This window comes from Macaca thibetana, chromosome 6, assembly GCF_024542745.1.
Source record: "Macaca thibetana thibetana isolate TM-01 chromosome 6, ASM2454274v1, whole genome shotgun sequence".
Taxonomy (NCBI): domain Eukaryota; kingdom Metazoa; phylum Chordata; class Mammalia; order Primates; family Cercopithecidae; genus Macaca; species Macaca thibetana.
Window position 1 is genome coordinate 115,042,461 of NC_065583.1, and position 16,800 is coordinate 115,059,260.

A 16,800-nucleotide genomic window follows, 5' to 3' on the forward strand; every position below is an offset into this window, starting at 1 on the left:
GACCCATACATATGTGATAATTGATTTTTTAATCGAAATTTTTATTTTGAGAATATTGTAGATTAACATGTAACTGTAAGAAATCACACAGAGACCCCTTTTGTCCCTTCCCTGGTTTCCCTCAATGGTAACGTCTTCGAAAACTCAGTTTCAAAGCAGGATAATGTCTTTAATACAGTCTACACAGAACATTTCCATCACCACCACGACCATTCATACTGTCTTTTGATAGCTATATCCACTTCTCTCTTGCCCTCACCACCTTCCTAAGCCCTTTAAACCAAAACTTTGCTCTCTGTTTTTATAATATTGTCATTTCAATAATGTTTTGTAAATAGAATCTTACAGCATATAATCCTTTCTGATGGGCTTTTTTCACTAATTATAATTCTCTACAGACTGACTGAGGTTGTTGCATGTATCAATAGTTTGTTATTTTTTATTTCTGAATAGTAGTGTGTGTTATGGATATACTATAGTTTGTTTAACTATTTATCCACTGGATTGTCAGTTTGGGGTTATTATTAATAAAACTGCTATAAACAGGATTTGGGTGAACATAACTCTTTATTTCTATGAGACATATGCCCCAGAGTAAAATTGCTGGGTTGTTATGGTAGTTGTATGTTTTGTTTCCTAATAAACTGTCAAACTCTACAGTGGCTGCACCATTTTACGTCCCTACGAGAAACATATGAGTGACCAGCATTTGGCTTTGTCACCAGCATTTTTGTGCTTAGCATTCTAACACATGTGTAGTTATAGCCCATTGTGGTTTTATTTACATTTTCCTAATGCCTAATAATGTTACGCATCTTTTCATTACTGTTGAATGTTGAGTTCTGAACATATATAGATATATCTGTGTGTGTGTATATATATATGTGGGTACATGTGTGTATTTTGTATGTTCTTTATACATGTTGATATTCTTTATACCATTCTAGACACTAGTACTTTCTCAGATACCTGTTTTGAAAGCATTTACTCCTAGTATGGCATTTGTCTTTTTTATCCTCTAACCAGGTCTTTCACAAAGCAGTAGTTTTTAATTTTGATGAAGTCTAGTTTATCAATTTTTCCTTTTAGAGACTATACTTTTGGTGTCAAATATAAGAACTCTTTGCCTATGCATAGATCTGAAAAATGCTCATATATTTTTTTCTAAAAGTTTTGTGGTTTTAATTTTACATTTAAGTCCATGATAAATTTTGAGTTGATTTTTATGTAAGCAGTGAGGCTTGATTTTGCCTATGGTTGTTAAGTTGTTCCAACACTATTTCTTAAAAAGGCTGTCTTTCCTGCATTAAATTGCTTTGCTTTTTTTTCCTCCCGCCAAAAAAAATCGGTTGGTTCTATTTGTGTGTGCTTGTTTCTGGATTCTCTGTGCTGTTTTGTTGATCGATGTGTCTTTGCCTCTGCTAATACCACATAAGCTTTATTAATATAGCTAAAAATTAGTCTTGAATGAGGATACTAATTCTTCCCACTTTATTCTTCATCAGAATTGTTCAAGCTATTTTAGTTCCTTTTCATGTCCATAAAAATTTTAAACTCATGTCTATATTTACAGAAAGCTTTGCTAGGATTTTGAATAGGAATTGCATTAAATGTGTATATCAGTTTGGGGAGAATGGACGTCATTACTTCGTTGAGTCTTCTGATCCATGAACATGATGTGTCTCTTTGTTTATTTAAAACTTCTTGGATTTCTTTAATCAGCACTGTGTAGTTTTCAGCATATAAGGCCTATACACTTTTTATATACTTTTTTTGGAAAATTATAAATGATACTGTATCTTTAATTTTGTTCTCTGCATGTTCGTTGCTAATAAAAATGAATTGATTTTTGTTTATTTTTTCTTCTTGCTGAACTCACTAATTCTAGATTTTTTTAGACTCCTTGGGAATATCAGTGTAAATTGTCATGTCATTTGCAAATAGGAACCTGAGCTGATAGAGTGTTTTGTCATTTCCAAGTATTTCATGTAATTGAAATAGGTGAGCTTCAAAAATCATATTATTCATTCTGCTTAAATAGTATAGAATCTCTCCCAGCATTTCATCACTTGCATTGTTTTAGTACTTCTGTCATAATAGAGAGAAGTTTTTCAGAACAAATGGCATTGATCAGTTTTCTAAAAAGCTGTTGGAGTAACTGACAAAATCCTGGATACTAGAAATAGAGATAAGTAACCTATAGTACTTATTTGTACAATTTCTGAGTCTCCAGATGTACATTGTCATTGGATGTGATTTTTTTAAAAATGCCTTATTTCCCCCATCCTGTTTTTCTTCACTTTGCCTTTAATTATTTTTTCCAACTTAGTATGCCAACCATTGACACCTTAGCTGATAGCACTCAGGAAAGAGGTGGCCAGCGCCACCTCCAGAAAGGAAGAGACATAACTGAGAGCTGGAAGACATTAAAAATAGTTCTTGGAATTTCAAGACTGCTTTCCTCCGTAATACATTTTATCTTTGGTCTGGCCATTTTTTTTTTTTCCTTAATTACATTTTTAGTTCTCTAAACTACATACTTCCCACTGATTGTCTTTAATAACTCACATTTTTTATATCTTCAGGACATCATCAACGTATTGTCTTAGCAAAATGCCCTTTTGAGACTCCTGTCATTTGGCTTTCCTGCTTCTTCCCATTTTTATTGTCTTCATATATCTACTGTAGGCTATTCCTCACAATTATTTGAAGACTCCTTTCTTTTTTTTTTTTTTTTTTTTTTGAGACAAGGTCCCACTCTGTTGTCTAGGCTGGAGTGTAGTAACGCAATCGTGGCTTCGTGAATCACTGCAGCCTCAAACTCCTGGGCCCAAGCAATCCTCCGCCTCAGCCTCCAGTGTAGCTGAGACTACAGGCATATGCCACCATGCCTGCTAATTTTTTTTTCTTTTATAAAGACATGGTGTCACTATGTTGACCAGGCTGGTTTCTAACTCTGGGTCTCACGCGATCCTCCACCCTCAAACTCTCAATTGTCTTATTTTTTCATCTCAAGTCCTCTCATTGTTCTTAGAGACTTTCTTAGATGACCTGTGAATGACCTGCCAACACCCTAGCTCATCTTCTGGACCTTATCATTGAAAATGATCTTTTCTGTCTCTTCACCTCAGCCTCACATTTCCATGATTGCACCCTGGACCTTGTTCTCAGCCTCCAAAATTAATGTCATACACTCTACGCTTTTTACCCCAAGTTCTTATCTTTCCAGTTTATTTAATGTAAAGAACCTCAGGCTATTGACCCACCACTTTCATTCAGTTAGTCTTCCCCTTATCTAGCTTAGATTCCATCATACATTATCATAATTATTCTTTTGCAAATATCAGTAACTGCCTTACTCATTTCTTTATCTTTTACCCTTATCTAGCAAGACCCCAAATATGGATGAACCTCTCTTTGCCTTCTCCATGCTGATCCCCTTACAGCAGTGCAAAGGTAAAGAGGCAGACTCGTGTTTTTATAAATTCATGATCCCTAATCTCAGCTTGCATTTATTTTTGCAAGTTCACTCCCCATACTTATTTTGTACCTTTCCCCCAGTCTTCAGACTTCCCACTTCTCCCTTCCGCCTTCGGCTAATGACTCCCTCTTTCATTGACAAAATAGAAGACACCAGATGAGAGCATCTTAGATTCCAATTACTTAATCCACAAATTAGCATATATATCCATCTTTCTTTTCTTTCCTTCAGTTAAAATGGAAGGACTGTCCCTCCTTTCAAAGGCATGTCCTACCATAATTGCTATGAATCTTTTTCTTCAAGAATTTAATTTCTTCAGTTATCCCCTCTCTACATCATCATTTCAATCAGCATCAATTTTTTTCTTGTTTTCCCCCCTTCTTCCCTAGATCCTTTGCATCCCTCTAGCTAACATCCCATTTCTCTGCCGCTTTCTAGCTAAACTTCTCAGAAAAGTTATCTATTCTTACTTTCTCTACCTTTTTATTTCCATTTGTTTTTCAGTCCACTTGTCAAGGACTTTAATTACTTTTTGCCAAATCTATTTGACATTTTTCTATCCACATTCTACTTGGCCTTTAGGTACTATCTGATAGGTGGCCCCTCTCTTCTTTAACGTTCCTACTTCTTGGTTCTGGTATTCTTCCAACCCTGTGGCCCTTCTTTGTCAATCTTTTTGATAGCTCTTCTTCCTGCTCTTCTCAGCCCATAAATGTTGGAGTTCCTCAAGATGCAGATGATCTTCCTGGGCTTTACTCCCTGTATTTTTTTCTCATCATTCTCTAACTAAATAATTTTATTTATTCCCCATAGTTTTAAATACTATCTGTAAGCTGATCAGTGTGTGTGTCCAGACTAATCTCTAAACTTCAGAATCACATACCAAACTGCCTACTTCAGTTACCTACTTGGATGTCAAACAAGTCTTTTAGATCTCATATGTCTACAATTGAAGTCTCCACTCCCCACCCACAATTGTCCTCCAGTCTCCTACCCACTTCCCACCAATCCACATTTTAATCAGTGGCACTGCTAAAATCCTGGTGGTCATCCTTGATTCCTTTCGTTCCATCGTCCTTCTCACACACATACTACCACCTCCACTGCCTTTATTCAGGGCACCACTATCTCTGGCCTGCATTACTCCAGTTACTTTATTATTCCCCTTCCTCTTCCCTTTAGCCCTTTCCAATTCATTTAACATGTTAAGACTGCCGATCACACAGTCCATCTCACTTAGAATGTAAAATCCTTACTGCTGCCTTCATGGTCTTGAATAAGCAAGTTCCTGCTTACTCTTGCCAAAGGTACCCTACAAGTTTATTGTTCATTCTCATGTTCATTCTAATAGTTGCCCCTCCCCTTCTACAGCAAAACCTTTTTCTTATTTAATGCACAAACTTTTTTGTCTTGGAGCTTTGGCACCGATTTCCTCTTCCTGACATGCACTATCCTTGCTCTTCACTTAGAATGCTATCTTTGCCTGTTCATTTTCTTTCTCACCACTTAACTATAAATTACCTATAAGATTTGGACATAAAGACCCATATATAGCACAGTGCCTGACACATAAGATATTTTAAAATGTTTACATAAGGCGTGGTAGCTCAAGCCTGTAATCCCCTAGGATTTTATGAGACAAACTGATCTCTATTCTCTGAGGTCAAAGAACCCCAATCCTGGCTAAAAAGGAGAAAAAACTTTAATTCTCTTATTTATACATTTTTTTCTGAAACCTATAAAGTCTCTACCTGAACGTGGTTGTTTTGTAATTCCCAGAAAATCAGGAGGATTTGGAGGCAGGAGAATGGCATATACACAGGGAGTTTTTAAAATGCAGTAGCCAGGCGTGGTAGCTCATGCCACTGCACTTTGGGAGGCCAGCCGGGTGGATCATGGGTCAGAGATCAGAGCCATCCTGGCTATTCTGTCTCAAAAAAAAAAAAAAAAAAAAATTAGAATAGCTCCAAACTCTTAGTTTTTTATAGTCTTTTTTCTTTAGAGAGCTCTTTTGGGAAATAATCTTTCTTGTAGAAAAGCTATTTCTTGAATTTTACTTTAATACTCTTTTATTAAAGTAAAATTGAATGTATTGCTGTTTTTTATTTTTGTTTTGTTTTGTTTTGTTTTGTTTTTTTGAGACTAAGTCTCACCCTGTTGCCCAAGTTGGACTGCAGTGGCTTAGTCTCGGCTGACTGCAACCTCTGCCTCCCGGGTTCAAGCAATTCTCCTGCCTTAGCCTCCTGAGTAGCTGGGATTATAGGCTCCTGCCACCACACCTGGCTAATTTTTTATATTTTTAGTAGAAGTGGGGTTCATCATGTTGTCCAGCCTAGTCTTGAACTTCTGACCTCGTGATCCGCCCACCTCGCCTCCCAAAGTGCTGGGATTACAGGCGTGAGCCACTGCGCCTGGCCTGTTCTTTCTTTAAATAAACGTAAACAAGCTCTGTCACCCAGAAATACTTCTTATATGTAAAAGATTTCTATTGCTTATTGTTTCTAACAATGAAAGTAGAAATTGATAAATTATGGCTCATGGGAACACTATTCTGTGTTTAATAATGATATTGATATATGTTTAATGACAAAGGTAAATATCTGCTATGTTAAGTGAAAAAAATAAGCTGCAAAATATATGTGACAGTACGTTTTTCAAAGGCAAAAAAATACTTGGAACTTACGTGCAACTATGTGTGTATGAGTAAATGTGTGTGTATGAGTAAATGTGTGTGTATGAGTAAATGTGTGTGTGTTTGGTTTTGTAAAAAGAATGCCTAGAAGAATAGACACCGAATAGTGTATTTAAAAAACAAGTTAGAGAATAATATGTATTGCATGATCCTAATTTTGTTGCAGAAGAAAATTTTAAAACTGTGCACTGTTGTACTGTTCTGCTTTTTGAGGCCCAAATGGTGCCCATCAAACCACTGGCATTGACGTCCTATGGGAATTAGAGGTGGGGTACTTGCATTTTTTTGCTTGATGGACTTAGTATTTGAAATGTTTATAAAAAGCATTTAATACTTTTATGAGTTTTTTAATGGATAAAGATAATTAAGAAAGGGGAAAATTATTACAAAAGAAGTACAATATCCTAACCAGTGAAATTCACCAACAGCTAAAATTTTAACGTATTTACATGCCATATTAATATATAGACTCATGATGACTGGATTTTTTTCTTCTCACCTCCCAGGAATAAATGAAGAAGAGGAAAAGAAAAAAGAAAAAAGCAAAGAAAAAATCAAATTGAAAAAAAAAAGGAAAAGGTATTTTTTAACAGCATTTTAAAAAACAAAGCAGGCCTATGAGTCTAGGATGGATTATAAAATTTTATTTTTTACGTATAATACAGTTAATTTAATATTTTTTCTTCAACAACTAAGCTTTTCATTGAGCTTAAGTTTAAACTCTTTATATTTTGTCTTCATATACATGAAGTTGACAAAAATATTTGTATTCTTGTAATATTACCATGGCTAATAAATTAACTTATTAATAGAATTTAATAGAACTTGTCATGCTGTCCAGGTGCGATGGCTCATGCCTATAATCCCAGCACTTTGAGAGGTAAAGGCAGGAGAATGGCTTGAGCCCAGGAGTTTGAGACAGGCTTGGGCAACATAGTGAGACCTCATCTCTGCAAAAGGAAAAAATCCAAGTGTGGTGGCATGTACCTCTGTTCCCAACTACATGGAAGGCCGAGGTGGAAGGATTGCTTGAGCCCAGGAGATGTGATCACACCGCTAAACTCCAGCCTGGGCAACACAGCAAGACCCTGTCTGCCGCCCGCACCCCACGACAAAAAAAAATATATATTTTTTATGTGTATTATATATATATAATATATATATATAAAATTATATATATGCACGTATGCACCTACATACACACACATTTGTATTTATATTTACATATATTTAGCATGACAAGTTCATATATATATATATATATATATATATGTATGTATGTATATGAATGATGGCTGATGAGGGTTGTGAAAGACCTGAAGGAATCACTGGCATCATAACTTCCTTTCAGTCTTCAGCCACCTGTGCATTTTTACTATTAACTCTTTTAAAAACTAACTGGTTAAAGAAATTATTGAAAGTAGTAAGTGGCCATTTCTCTTGTTAATCAGTGCAGTTTCATTCATACTAGCATAAATTTGCACATACAGGCATTTTTTAAAAGCAATTAACCATAATTCTAGTTTAGACCCAGTTCTCATACAGAATAGGTTCTAGAAACCAGGGGCTGCCACTTCGTAGTTTTTATAGAGCATTTAATACATGTATTTGAATATTTCAGGTGTCTTATAAATTGGAAAAGTAGCTCACTTTCAAGTGTTAGGAGTTAACTAATAATCTTTAATATAAAAACAAATAGGAATGTAGAGCTCAGAGTTTTCTGTTCATGTATTATTAACTCATGTGTTGCAGCACAGCAAGATGGATTGCTTATAGGAAATGAGATTATCTAATAGTCTTCCAAATTCTAATACAAATAGTTCCCAATTTTTGTGGTTCGATATGATCTTTCAACTTTATGATAGTGCAGTAGAAATGTACTTCAGATACCCATAGAGCCATTCTATTTTTCACTTTCAGGACAGTATTCAATAAATTACATGAGATATTCAACGCTTTATTATAAAAATAGGCTTTGTGTTAGATGATTTTGCCCAACTAGAGGCTAATGTAAGTGTTCTGAGAATGTTTAAGGGCGGCCAGGTTAAGCTATGATGTTCAGTAGGGTAGGTGTATTTTGTGTATTTTCAGCTGCAGATAGATTTATCAGGGCGTAACCCCGTCGTAAGTTGAGGTACATCTGTATATTTCTTTTCTTTTTCTTTTTTTTTTTGAAACGGAGTCTTGCTCTGTCGCCCAGGCTGGAGTCCAGTGGTGCGATCTCAGCTCACTGCAAGCTCCGCCTCCCGGGTTCATGCCGTTCTTCTGCCTCAGCCTCCCAAATAGCTGGGACCACCGGCACCCGCCACCATGCTCGGCTAATTTTTTTGTATTTTTAGTAGAGACAAGGTTTCACCGTGTTAGCCAGGATGGTCTCAATCTCCTGACCTTGTGATCCACCTGCCTTGGCCTCCCAAATATTTCTTTTATAGTAACAGATTATTTATTTGGGCCTGTTTACCTTGAGCATCACAAACCTGAAATTAAACTAACTTTTCTGTGCACATTTAGCAGAGATAGTGCCACCTGAACGTGTTGCTATGCCACAGCCTAAAATTTTATCTTAAAATTGAGACTTCAGGCTAGGCACGGTGGCTCACTCCTGTAATCCCAGCACTTTGGGAGGCCAAGGCGGGTCGATCACCTGAGGTCTGGAGTTTGAGACCAGCCTGGCCAACACAGTGAAACCCCATCTCTACTAAAAATACAAAAATAAAAAAAAATAGCTAGGCATGGTGGTGTTGGTGCCTGTAATCCCAGCTACTTGGGAGGCTGAGCCAGAAGGATAGCTTGAACTCGGGGGCGTGGAGGCTGCAGTGAGCTGAGATCACGCTATTACACTCCAGCCCGTGCAACAAGAGTGAAACTCTGTCTCAAAAAAAAAAAAAAAAAAAAAAAAACTTTGGGACCAAAAAGCTAAAGAAAAAAGTGCAGGCAGGGAAGAAGCTTTAGTCAGAATCCAGAGGTCAAGTCAAGCAGGGTCTTTAAAACAGGAAAGTAGACAAGATTCGAGAATAACAGAACTGAAGAGGCAAGGGAGCAGGAGAATACGTGAGAAAATAAGCTTTAACAGATGGTCGGAAGTCTGAGTAAGCAGACAAACTAGGAGGAGAAAGGAACACAACATTACAAAAATAAGGGAAAACTCGGAGTCACTAAAGGAGGAAGGCAGTCAAGGAATTCACACACTATACAGACACAAGATAGCCTTGGACCCCTGTAGTCTCCTGAATTTACATTGGCACCTCCTTTATGTCCGTCTCAGGTTTTCTTAGTTTGAGTTTTAACTCCTAATATTTAGATCACTAAACTAACTCTTCAGGTACCTTTTTTTACATTTTAAATTCACTCAGTTTCTGTCTTGTCACTCATATTTTGAGTTTGAGTATAGGTAGAATGTTGCACATCTCTTTACGTAAGATCTTGAAAGACAGTGTTTTCTGTTCTTTTTCCTTTTTTTTTAATATTAGAGGAAGGAATCCAACCAATTTTTCCAATTTAGTATTAAAGCAATATTTTTCAAACGCATAATGGTAACCCATCCTTTTTCATTTATATCTAGCATAAAAGCATCCTTTGTAACTAATGAAAATTATTTTGTAATGCAAGTATTCATTACTCTCCATCTAGACGGACCCAGTACTTGAAAAATCAGCAGAATTTTATTTTGCTAACTTTCAGCTTTAATTCATTCCTATGAACGCAAAATTATAGCCCTTTAAAATAGAGAATTGCAACTTTTGAGGCAGTTTTAAGAAAATATGCTAAGTTATTATATACACAAGTGAATATAATAAGGCTTGGTGAATGCCCCTTTGTTTGCATTTTAGGATTTTGAATGGTATAACTGCATGAAAAACCAAAAGTCACAGAAAAATAATTTCATCCTTACTGAATTTAAAACTCATTACTAAAATTGAGTGGAATAGAGATACTAGTTTTGTTAATTTCTGTGACCAAGCAGCACAAATTCTAAATTCAGCGTTTTAAGGGAATGCAAATATATGAAGCACATTTTAAGTTTATGTTTATACTCACTACCTTACTTCAAGAAGAATTTAAGGCAGTTCAAATCCCGCTTAAATTTATCTATCAGTCATAAATGCAATTCTCAGTCAGTGTGTATTATTATCCATAGGTCTTACTCATCCAGTTCCACTGAAGAGGACACTTCAAAACAAAAGAAACAAAAATATCAGAAGAAAGAAAAGAAAAAAGAAAAAAAGAGCAAATCAAAAAAAGGGAAACATCACAAAAAGGAAAAAAAGAAGAGAAAAAAGGAAAAGCAGTCTTCTACACCTAATTCTGAATTCTCCAGAAAGTAACTGAGACTTTGGCTTAAGCCATTAAATTTAAAAATTTGTTTTTAAAAAGTGTTTGCCCTTCCTTGGAATTTGCTATATATTGTGCTTTGCAATAAATCACAGCCTTTTCCCCATAGACATTTTTCGTATGTGGGACCATTATCCCTCTGGCAATATATTTTTAATGTGCTATGACTGCAAAGTAATAAATCAGTCTTGTTACTTGATCACCATGCCCCAAGTATAGCTATTTGTGTATACTAAACACATCGTTTTTGGTATTTGTGTCTCTGTGTGTTTGGCTAGTGTTATTACTTCATTAGTTGATTGTAAAATGGCTTTACCGCAGTCAACACGGGTCATCTACGTAGCAGCTAATGAGTATTGCTGATTCAGGTGTCCACCTTCCAATCATGAAGCTAGGTAAGGGGTAATGTTTTGCTCTTGACACAGAAAAATTTAATAGCTGTATATACTAAAATAGAATATCTTTTAAAGATAGTGAAATTCTTTTTTTTCTAAATCTCTAGGGATTTTTTTTTCAATGTCATAGAAGGTGCAGCTGCTTAATGGTCTTGACTAGGACTTTTTAAATGAATGGTGTCTGCAGGAAGATGATCATGAAAATATCTCTAACGAAGTTTCACTGTTCTACGAAATGCAGAATTTCTAGTACCTGCCTCCTTTGTTTTTGTAATAATTGAAATATTTCTTTCTTATATAAAGAGATTAGTTCAGCCTGTTAGTAAGTCTGCAGAGATGATGCTGAGTTGGTCAGGATTTTTAGGATAGACTCCTGGGTTGTTTTACAAATGTGCCATATTGGCATGTCTTACAGTGATACCTCAAACACAGAAATTTTTATTTGGGAAGATAGCTAAATCTTTATTAGAACTGATTTTTATTGTATTCAGTATGTAAATTTTGTGAAGCTTGTTTCTATGAGTAATGTGGAAAATTTTATAAATGTGAGCATATATATTTTGTCAGACATAATTTGTAGTTTTAAAGCAAATTTCACACTGAACTTATGTTTTCATAAATGAGCAGTTTGGGGTGTTTCTCTCTTTTCCTTTTGTGGCAACCTCAAGAGCAGTGTCAAAAAAAGAATTAAGAATTTTATTCTGTACTTTTTAAAATTTAAGAGCCAGGGAGTTGCATCATGAAAGCCTTTATATAATAATGGAAATTTTATATGGGTAAGCATTTTCAAATACATATTAGTAGATATGTTTTTTAAATTTCTATTTTCACATTGATCAGTGTTACTTTGCTTAATACTTAGGTATCCCTTATGCCCAATAAAGTAAATGCTTATGTTGTAGAAGCATCAAACATCAACCAACATCATGGCATAGCACCAAAGATTGCAAATACCTCACTATGGTGCACGTAGAAATTTTCAAATTGATCACCTACAGATATGGCTGCAGGTGAATTCGTGATAATGAAATCAGCTAAGTATACTTAACCTCACAGGCTAGAAAGGTTTACTGATTCTTCTTTCACCCGGAACCCAATGTGGGTACCCTCAGTAAGACTCAGGGAGCCTTATAACTCCTCTTAACATATGCTTACCCATGCTTAAATTCTAGGGAAGCTGTATCCACAGCCCTCTTGTATAATAGCATTGCAGCCATGACAGCTCTCACGCTTTCAGCCTTTCTATAACCTAATTTAGTCGTTTGGGCCTCTCGAAATGCTTTTGTTTAAATAGATCAGTCAGTGACTGGGAGAAAAATACAGAGCCAACAGGTTTTTAGGGTTTTGTTTTGCCTTTGCTGCTAATTTTTTGAAAATACAGTTCTTCAATTATCAAGATTTTAAAAATCGGTTTTTAATATAAAGCTTTTTTAAAAACGAGGCTGACCCAAGTTCGGTGGTGTTTCTCCACTCCCACTGCTTGACTTGACTAGCCTTGAAAAAATAATAGTAAAATGAAATATTAAAAAATGATTAGAAGATGCTGCAAAGGCAATGACCTCATTCCATTGAGTAAGATAGTTAAAAATGATAGTAATTGTAGTGAAATAGTTAATTGAGTTATTTGTAAGTTTTATTACTGTTAATTGTAGAGATTATAAATCAGGTCATTAGGTTTCTGAATGGTGACACAATAATGATTGAGAAGAGCAAAAGTCAATCCTCATTAACTAATGTAATATGCAAATTAAAATATTTTAATGATCAGTAATTTTCCCCCCAGAAATTATCTTGGTATTCCTAAGTAAATTTCCTATAATTTTAGCATAGTTTATGAAATATCTCATTTGAATAAAAATTTATTTTTACTGAAGTAATTTTCTTCTAAAATGATATTATTGAGATTGGATATAAATCTCATGAATACATTTTAGAAGAAAATGAATGAAATTCCCTCCCAGGCAGTATGTACCAGAAGGAAAACTGAATTAGCAGTAAAACAGTCTGTTCATTCTAACTACCTGTATGATCTTGAACAAAGTCACTTAGTTTCCCTGGGCCTTGATGTCTTTCATCTATAAAATGTTGTACCAGATTATCTCTGAAATCACTTCTAGTTTTAATATATATAATTATCAATATTTTAAAATTCAAGCAATATTCATTTTAAAAATTATTATAAACAGCTAGCATTCTATAATAGTAAAGGTTGAATTTATTAATATAACAGTTAAACACGTTCAGCTTCTTCAAGCAGACAATTGATACTTGGTTCATATTCTTACAACCTAATGCATGTCATTTTCACCAGAAGCAGACGGAATTTATATTTAGGTTTGCATCTGGAACTAGATTATCTGGCACTTTATGGCCATTATTTTTGGATTGATGGACCTTCTCCCCACACAATTTCCCCTTTTTTTTTTTGCATATCATATGTTGGCTGGTATTTCTCAGAGGTGTCCCTCTTTCTTCATACTTAATATACATCTCCATTTACATCTTTGGTTCTCTGAGGTCAAAACAACAATAAATGAGAAGTAAAACAACTATATGTGTTTGTATTTACAACTCTATCTAAAAGTATATAACCCTAGTTTGCCTTCAGAGTAAACTAGGCTGAAGAGTTGTTAATAATGTTGATTAAAATGCCATTGAATCCTTTCTTCAACAAATATTTATTGAGTACCTAACATGGCAAATGCTGTGCTAAGTACTGGGGATACAGAGATAAGTAAGACACATTTGCCTCCCTGAAGGACTTCACAGTGTAGTTGGTAGAAGAAACACTAGAGCATATTCCGTTATATAATTAGTGCAGTAATTGACATGAGTTTATAGAAACTCAGAGTGGTACCTAACCTAGTCTAGAGAAATTAGAAGAGGCTACCTAGAGAAAGTAGTGACTGAATTGCACTTTGATTAAGGATAAGAATGAAGGTTATGGCAGTTATTGACAGATTGGGTGCTGTGAAGAAACACCAGATGTACAACAAGCTGTGTTAGGTGTTTGTCAAGAATTACAAGCAATCTGGTGTTGCTGGTGTATCATAGGCGAGGCAGGAAGTGGTAAGAATTGAGACTACCATTTTAAGTTCTTAGGAACAAGAAGAAGGGGTCGTGTGTTCCATGTTTGGGAGCTTGAACTATAATCTGTAAGCAATGAGACATCATTAAAGAGTTTTAAGGGGGGCCAGGCGCAGTGGTTCACACCTGTAATCCCAGCCCTTTGGGAGGCTGAGGTGGGCAGATCAACTGAGGTCAGGAGTTCAAGACTAGCCTGGCCAACTTGGCGAAACCCTGTCTCTACTAAAAATACAAAAATTAGCCGGACGTGGTGACAGGCGCCTGTACTCCCAGCTACTCTGGAATCTGAGGCAGGAGAATTGCTCAAACCCAGCAGGCGGAAGTTGCAGTAAGCCGAGATCACACCACTGTACTTCAGCCTGGGTGACAGAGTGAGACTCTGTCTCAAAAAAAAAAAAAGAAAAAAGAAAAACAATAAAAGATTTTAAGGAAGGAAATTACTTTTATTGGGGTTTGGTTTTATCAGTTTCATAATCCGATTAATCCCACCATTTTTAAAAGATGAAATTGCTTTCATTAGAAGGCTATGTAAAATATAATTTGATTATTTTAGGGTCTGTTATTAGACTCACATTTCTTTCTACGGTCTCATTATTATTTCCAAAAATTACACAGTAACCTAAATCATCTAAAAACACATAAAGCTGCTGTATTCCTTATTAGACCCATCCCCAGAGTTATATGTACATGTACATACTTTGAGATGTGTTTTGTTCTTAATTGTATTGGCTTAAATTCTATTGCTATTTTAGTATTTGTTAGGTCCAAATCATTTAGAATATTTTTCAGTGTACAAAATGTGCTGTAATTTAATAAGGCCCCTTGCTTTTGAAATTTGGCTTAACCTGTGAAGCACAACTGCTTCAGAGTTACAGAGAGACATACCAATTGGTCCACTGGATGAGCCCTGTGGTTCTACCTCAGGTAACCTAGTTTTAAGCTAGCTCAGCAGGGAGTGCTTTAAGGACTCCAGCTGATCCTAGTGCTGAGACCAAAACTTCCTGGACATTGGGCGCCCAAGAACAGTAGGTTTCTTATGCCAGTGTGAAAATAATCCCAGTTGCGAAGACCAGAGTCTTCTGACCTCAATATCGCCTCCTAACTCCTCTAAAAATAGGTATAGCGGCAGAGAATTGGGGTGCCTCTCCTACAGCACAACCCATGATGCATCCAGTCATGCCTGGCCCCACTATGCCTTTTGCACAAGTTAGGAGGAGTTGGGGCAGTGAGCATTTTGCTAGCTCTGTCTCTTTCCTGCTTCTTGTGCCATTTATAGTTCTTGCCCTTGAGCAACGAAAGTAGAATAGTACTAGTGCCTTAACTAAATTTTTCTCAACCTAGATTTTCACCTGAGACAATATGGTAATATCACTAAATTACTGTATATCAAGATAGCAAATTTTCTGGGATACTTTAAAATCAAAGTTATATCAAAGATCAAGAAGCACCCATAAAAGCTTTATGAACTTTCACAAAATAAGTGAAAATTCTTTGCTTTTATGGCCATGTAAAATGTCATTTTTATAATGGAAGTGTCTTAATTTTCAAACTTAACATATACTTTAAGCAATTTTAATATTTAAACATTGGCAAAATTGTCTTTTTGAATGTGAAGTTCAACTCTGGCAGTAGGATGTTGCAATAGTGATCTGGAACTATGGGGCCAATATAGCCACATGGGGTTATTTAAATTAATCAAATAAATGAAAAATTTTATTTTTTCTGTTGCATTAGCCACATTTTAAGTGCTCAGTAGCCACATGTGACTGGTGGCTACCATTATTAGTGCAGATATAGGAAGAACATTTCCATCATCTCAGAAACTTCTCTCTAGACAGTTCTGGTCTAGGAGATAACAATAGTTCTTGGTAGAAATTTTGACAGGCTAATGACAAAATGTTTGTAACCCTAAGCTTTGCATGCCCAAGAAAAATAAGGCATTCTTTTTTATGTATCAGACCAGAGAAGCTGTATTCAGCACATTTTGAAATGCTAGTTTTTGGCTATGGCCATACCAGTCTAAATGTGCCAGATCTCGTCTGAAATGCTAGTTTTCTGACTACAAAAACTTCACAGGACATAGTAGATAAGCTCAGTAGAGCCACTTAAAATAATTCCCTTTTTTTTTCTGATGAATTCTATTACAAAACCAGGTCTGTGTTATAATAGAAAACACACGTATGAATTAAAATCTTTAAAAATTATAATTTGCAGAAATTAGTTTTATTTCTAGATTTCTAGGTGGTATTAATGTGATAGCATTAGGTGGAACCAGAGAACTCATTTGTTTTGTATATTTCATTATACAGATTATTTAGGAAATCTATCAGCAAAAGTTTTCTTGTTATGCTTATCTCTTGAAACAAAATATTTATTGTACAGATTATACATTGTGATTTTTTTGTTACTGAATATATTGTTTGCGCCCAGAAAAATCTAAAAAGACATAGGTTGACTTCTAAGAGACTTAAGAACAAGTCACCTCTAGTTTATAAGACAGTTCCCCCTGATATTTACCTATCTAGTACCATCTCATAAAAATAACTGCCTGTTATTATCAAAAAGTTGAGAAATGGTGGTAATGTGACATAAACTTCTCATTGTTCTTCACTGAGATAGAATTTCTTATCTTGTTATTGATAAATTCTTTAATTTCTCCTGAATAATTAGCATAATCTCATGTGATACAGAAACATCTTAATTAGCAAATAAAAGTAAATTTATACAAAGGAAAACCAATAAAAACCTTAATGTGTGTTTAATAAAGTAACTGATGAAAAATGCAGCTTTGTCTTTGTGAGTGACGAATTTTT

At 35.3% G+C, this 16,800-nt stretch overlaps 1 protein-coding gene across 3 annotated transcripts in view; it reads left to right on the forward strand.

Annotated features, from left to right (window-relative positions):
- Nucleotides 1-16,768, forward strand: part of SREK1IP1 (SREK1 interacting protein 1) — a 276,826-nt gene extending 260,058 nt beyond the window's left edge. For all 3 annotated transcript variants that reach the window (XM_050793792.1, XM_050793793.1, XM_050793794.1), the window contains 2 exons: nucleotides 6,680-6,752; nucleotides 10,312-16,768. In XM_050793792.1, coding sequence (XP_050649749.1) covers nucleotides 6,680-6,752; nucleotides 10,312-10,498 — 260 coding nt within the window. In that variant the 3' untranslated portion in view covers nucleotides 10,499-16,768. The remainder of the gene's footprint in view (nucleotides 1-6,679; nucleotides 6,753-10,311) is intronic.
- The last annotated feature ends 32 nt before the right edge of the window (nucleotides 16,769-16,800 follow it).